Source organism: Myotis lucifugus, unplaced genomic scaffold (assembly GCF_000147115.1).
Source record: "Myotis lucifugus unplaced genomic scaffold, Myoluc2.0 scaffold_417, whole genome shotgun sequence".
In the NCBI taxonomy this organism is placed as follows: domain Eukaryota; kingdom Metazoa; phylum Chordata; class Mammalia; order Chiroptera; family Vespertilionidae; genus Myotis; species Myotis lucifugus.
Window position 1 is genome coordinate 753,038 of NW_005871465.1, and position 6,049 is coordinate 759,086.

Here is a 6,049-nt window from a genome sequence, read left to right on the forward strand (position 1 = left end):
ACATGTGAAAAACTTTACCTTGAGCTGGCCAGTGATGTCGCGGCAGCTGACTGTCTTACCATGCAAGAGACTAAGGTTCAGGGTCAGACCAACGGTTCTGACGTCCTGGGCTGGACGCACAGTTGAAGTGAGACACCAAGGAAGAGATGGCCAGCCCAACCCCTCACACAGCATCCCTTCCTGGTTAATCCATGAGATGATAATGACACTGACTGGCCTCATCCTGCCAATGAAGGGCAAAGCACTGCAATGATGGCGCCTAGAAATGAATAGGAGTGAATGGGAATAAAAGGGGGAGGGGGAAGGTGGCCAGGATGAAGAAATGAATAAAACTCCAAATTTCTGTTACAACTCACTGTCATACCTATTACTCTAATATCAAAATGACAGGGGAATGGAAAAGAAAAAAAAAAAGAGAAAACCTGCTACCTATTTAACTTATGCAGTATTCTAAGAATTTGGGTTTGTATCCTACAATCTGACTACATATAAATAGAGCAAGAGGGGAATTCAGTTTAGCTCATAAACCTATAGCAAAGAAAATAGTATTTTCATCATCAGCATTTCTAAAATCTGATGATTTAGTTTTATTTCATTTTTATTACAAAAACAACTCAATCCATACTATTGAAATAGACTGTACTTACCAAACAATTCCTTGGGCTCCCGAGCCAATTGGTTTTAACTGCTGGTAACGCTTTAGGACGGTGAAAGTTGAGTCTGCCACTTGCACACTGTAAAACTGACTATCACATTTACTGTCACTCATGGTGTAGTGTCATGTAATGTTCCAAAGGCTGTAGTCGTCAGATTCCTTAAAAGAAACACAATGAATATACATTGTTACTGAAATTACATACATAGTGTTTCAAGTTTATTGGTATATAAGACAATGTGGCTGTATGTTCATAAACTCAGTTTGAATAAGTTCTAAACTTAAGCAACACATGAAATATGAAATGATATGAGACTATTATGAAAGGAAGACAATTTGAGGCCTGCATGACATTTTACATGACTGGAGTAGAAAATGACCTCCTTTGGAGAAAAGAAATTGCGCATTTTTTTCTAGCCATGAACAGATTATGTCACTACATGATTCTCATTAGTTTGCTTCCTGTGGGACCAGCTTACAGAAAGCTGTCTCCCCCAGAGAGAACGCACTGTTTCAGATAATCACGTCCACAATTCCTGCAGAGAAACAAATGGACCAGTCTTCCTTCAAGTCCACAAATGCAGGTTAAAGTGATGAACCAGAAAGCAAGTCCTATGTCAAAGTGAGGGAAAAGGGGGGAGTTAAAGAACGGGCTGGTAGAGGCCCGGTGACGCGGGTGTGCTCCTGCCTGGTGAGCGTGGTCCTGGAGGCAGCCCGTGTCCCTGCACCCATCACTAATGGGTAATCAATGACATGGAAGCCATGATGCTCATTCATGAGGTCTGAGTATGAGCCGGCAGCCTTGGAGCAGCCTCCCCAGGCTTTGGGCCGAGGCTGATATGCCCATCTGCAGGAGCCCACATAACTATACGGAAAACAAGCGCACCGAAAACCGCCAGGCAGCCACACTTAGTTACGTGGTTCCCTGGCTCTTGTTTGACGATGTTTACTGAAGGTCAGCAAGATATTTAAGTTTGTCTTTAAAAAAAAATAAGTCAACTTTTAATCATAGAGGTATAAACATTTTATACTGTTTAAAAACACAGAACTTAAATTTAGTCTACACCACCAGCAAATTCCTGCCTGTTTGTTCTATCATCTAATATTTAATGTCTATCCACTGAGTTTTTTGGAGTGATGATTTGTATTTCAACACAATGATGTCTAGGATTTCCATTAAACATGGAAATGTATTGATTACTAACAAACCTAAACAAAAAAATTAAATCAAATGAATAGTTTCTCCAACTGACCATTGCTTCATGTTTTGTACTGTTTCCAGGGCAGGGGCTGAGGCACAGCTGTCAGTACCACCAGCCATTGCGACTGAGAGCCATGTACCCCTCCCAGGTGTGCCTTGGGAGGCCAGCACTGCAAGACATGAACTATCACACTGCTCATGACACCACGCAGGACGGTCAGCCCCGGGTTACACGGCGCTAAAGTGTACACGCTGCTGTGAGGAGGGTGCCCCATGCCTGGGCGAGGACAGGTCTGTCGTGCTCATCCTGGCATCCCACACTCACAGGACAGGAGGAGAGGGAGAGTCTGGTCCCTGCGACAACAGTCATTCAATAGACTTTGTTGATCTAACCCTTAATACAGCATCTAATGATTTCCTCACAATGCTTCTCCATTTTACTAACATCTGAAAGAATATCCTTTTCTAAAGATTGATTTGTAGACAATTGTACTCAACATTTTTGGGGTGGCTTTGTACAAGAAAGTGACAACAAATCATGTAGGAGATACAGCAGCAACTAGGAACCAGTCTTGAAGCAGCATGTGGTTCACAATTTGGGGGAGAAGTGTGAGGAATGTACCCATTATCTATACTGTAATACAAGTTACAATGAAGTAAGGGCCATAAGCAAAATGTAAATGAAGTCAAAAGAGATCCTACCCATGAGCAGGAGTGTAGAAGACAAGGAAAGCTTCCTGGAGGAAGTGGCATCTGACCTGGACTGTTTTGCCAGAGACAGACAGTAGAGGCACAGAGCTCAAGCTGACTGCTCAAACATGGTGAATTGCTCAGCTGGGTGAGTGGGGTACAAATACAAGGATAAGAGACAGACTTGGCAAAGAGGTGGGCAGCCACTGCAACCTGCTGTTTCTTTGCCATATTGTAATACATTAGCTATGCTGGTCATTCATAAAGCATGTCCTGAGCACCACTGCGGGCAAGGTCCTGTGCCAGAGCAGCTGGTGTGAGAGCATATATGGTGGGCACACTCAGGAAGAGACCCGAGGCCAGGAAAGCCCTAAACCCAGAGAAGGTTTGGGGTGCAGAGAGGTGGAGGTGCCTCTGAGCATGACAAATCATTTAGTTTTGCTGGACAGTGGGAGAAAGACACTGGAGAGAGAAAATGAGGCCAGATCACCACAGGCCCATAAGCCCCTGGGAGCCACCTGGGCCTGAGCTTGAGGGCTGTGGAGCCATCAAAGCGCGTGAGGCATGTCTCTGACCTGCTTTTCAGAGAGCTCATTTGGGAAGCTGTGAAAGGGGTGGATTTAAGTGGGCAGGACTGAAGACAGGAGACCTGGCAATAATGACTGAATCATGGCAGGTGGGGGAAAAAGAGGCATGGTTTGGAGGAAGAATGTACACACTCACAGCCCTCAGAGGAGACAGGAGAAATGAGGTGAAGCATCTGGAGACCCAGGCCGAGTCAGCGAGTTTAGCTTTGAGTCTGAAGTGCCTAAGGGACAAGCAGCATGATAGGCACGGGCTCCTAATGTACCCAGGACCCTCCTCCCTTCCTTGTTTTAGTAACAGAAGCCTTTCTGTTCTGGCTGCCCAACTACAGATGACATCTGTCTACTCCCCTAGTAGCCAGGTGTGGCCAGATGACCAAGAACTTCTGGCTAATGAGATGTGAACAGAAGTAATATATGCTACCTCCAGATCTTTTTTTTTTTTTTTTTACAGAAAGCTGCTTGCTGTCTAATCTACCTTTCTTCCTTGTTGCTGGCTGGGGTGTTAGCTGACATAGACCCAGAGATGGAAGTCACATGCTAAAACCCCCCACCAGCCAGCATCCTGAATGATCTGGTGGCACAGAGACGCCCCCCAGTCTTGTCCCCCTGCTCACAATGAGACTGGCACAAATTAATCTCAACCTTGTTGAGCAAGTTGGGGACTCTCTCTCTGCTCCAGCAGCTGTAACCTATAGTTCAGCGGTTCTCAACCTGTGGGTCGCGACCATTGGAAAACACATATAGCATATCAGATACTTACATTACAATTCATAACAGTAGCAAAATTACAGTTATGCAGTAGCAACGAAAATAATTTTATGGTTGGGGGTCACCACAACATGAGGAACTGTATTAAAGGGTCGCAGCGCCCTAACCGGTTTGGCTCAGTGGATAGAGCATTGGCCTGTGGACTCAAGAGTCCCGGGTTCGATTCCGGTCAAGGGCATGTACCTTGGTTGCGGGCACATCCCCAGTGGGCAGTGTGCAGGAGGCAGCTGATCGATGTTTCTCTCTCATCGATGTTTCTAACTCTCTATCCCTCTCCCTTCCTCTCTGTAAAAAATCACTAAAATATATTTTTTTAAAGGGAATTAATTAGCGGAAATATTTTAAAAAATAATAATAAAAAATAAAAATAAAGGGTCGCGGCATTAGGAAGGTTGAGAACCACTGCATATAGTTTGACTGGTATAATATTAGGTTAGCTTTTGTGAATTTGAGGAATACATTATATCATTAGGTTTAATTATTAATATAATTTCATCTCAAGATTTAAAATAATTTAAAATAAGTCATCCTGATTAGGCAGGAAAACAGCACCTAAGAGAAAACCTGTCAAAGCTACCTTCTCTGTCAAGCTTGGGCCTCGAGAACAGGAGAAAAAAACCCCAGGCAACCTGAGAAAACATATAATTTAGTTATTAATGAAATCAACTCTACTGTGATTATATATCAACAAAATGGATCTCAGCTGGGTGTCAGGAAAGTTTACAGATTGGGGAGCACAGGCATTCCTCATGAAACCACATCACAGCACACTGAAGCTGCGGTCGCTGCCTTCGCGTCCCTCCTGGAGGGTGCTGGCTCCTCACCTTGCTCCCACCGTGAGACCTGGTGCCCACCAGGCTCGGAGCTCCTGCAAAGCAGGGAGGCCTGTCTTCCCCCTCCGATAGCACTGCCTGATAAACTTAAGGAAATGTCCAAAGCCCATCAGTGATCCACTGAAAAAGCTCCTGGGGACACACTGCTCCTGGGACTCCTCAGACCTCTGTGGTGAGTGGACACCTAAAGGGAAGGAGTCAGCATGGGCTTTGCTAACCAAAGAGGTTAAATACCTGTAGTATCTATACCAGTGATGGCGAACCTTTTGAGTCAGCATTTTGAAAAACCCTAACTTAACCCTTTGTGGTCGTATTAAATTTGGACATGGGTGTCGTACTGGTCGTAATTAATTTCCAATGAAAGAGCAGTGATACATAACATGCAAGATTATGAAGGATAAACAAGATTTATTAATTCTTTTTTGGAAGTACGTCACTACTGGTAGAATCACTACACACGTTATCACTTTCTACGTCAGAGTCAGTATTCAAGGTGCCAAAATAAAACTCTTCATCGTTAATTTCAGATTCGCAGTACACTTCTTTCGGTAACTTTCTTTTTGCCATTTTGGAGTATTATTTTGAAATATCTTAACAAGCGAGAATGCCTAATTACAGTTAAACGTAATTTGTAAAGCTTTATTTGAAATTCTGCGAAGTATCTCCGAAGCTTGTCGATTTCTTCACTCTCAAAAGGCGACTGACTCGCCACAGTGTTTTGCATGGCGAGTGTGGAACGACCGCGTTTGTTTATATTGAGTTTCGATATCTTCGATTTGTCGGGGCAATGTTTTGGTTTGTGACAAGGTCGCTTAGACACTTAAGAGCTTTCAGAGAAATTATGAACTGATACATGAATGAACAGAGTTAAGATTCGTACGGTTCCTTGCTGTGGTGGCTGAGAGCAGACATACGACCGGAACGGTAAAAAAGCTTTGGTGGATGAGAGTAGACAAACAACCGCAAAGGGTTAACTCTGGTGCTGTGTCACATATAGAAATTTTTTATATTTGCAACCATAGTAAAACAAAGACTTATATTTTTTGATATTTATTTTATATATTTAAATGCCATTTAACAAAGAAAAATCAACCAAAAAAATGAGTTCGCGTGTCACCTCTGACACACGTGTCATAGGTTCGCCATCACTGATCTATACTAATAAAAGGGTAATATGCTAATTAGACTGGGAGACCTTCCGGACAAAGCCATGGTGGCGGGGCTGAGGCAGAGGCGGTTAGGGGTGATCAGGCCAGCAGGGGAGGGCAGTTGGGGGCAAACAGGCCAGCAGGGGGGACAGTTGGGAGCGAGCAAG

The 6,049-nt window shown here is 43.9% G+C and overlaps 1 protein-coding gene across 9 annotated transcripts in view; it reads right to left on the reverse strand.

The window, feature by feature from the left end:
• Positions 1 to 797, reverse strand: part of MAPK9 (mitogen-activated protein kinase 9) — a 38,192-nt gene extending 37,395 nt beyond the window's left edge. For 3 of the 9 annotated variants that reach the window (XR_002826187.1, XM_023743874.1, XM_014467864.2), the window contains exon 1: positions 648 to 787. Coding sequence is in view for 6 of the 9 variants with exons in the window: in XM_023743874.1 (XP_023599642.1) it covers positions 648 to 769 (122 nt within the window). In the remaining 3 variants the exon portion in view is untranslated. Of the gene's footprint in view, positions 1 to 18; positions 260 to 647 lie in introns of all 9 variants that reach the window. The other 6 variants (XM_006102542.3, XM_006102545.3, XM_006102544.3 and 3 more) reach the window with 5 other exon arrangements.
• Positions 798 to 6,049: the final 5,252 nt, after the last annotated feature.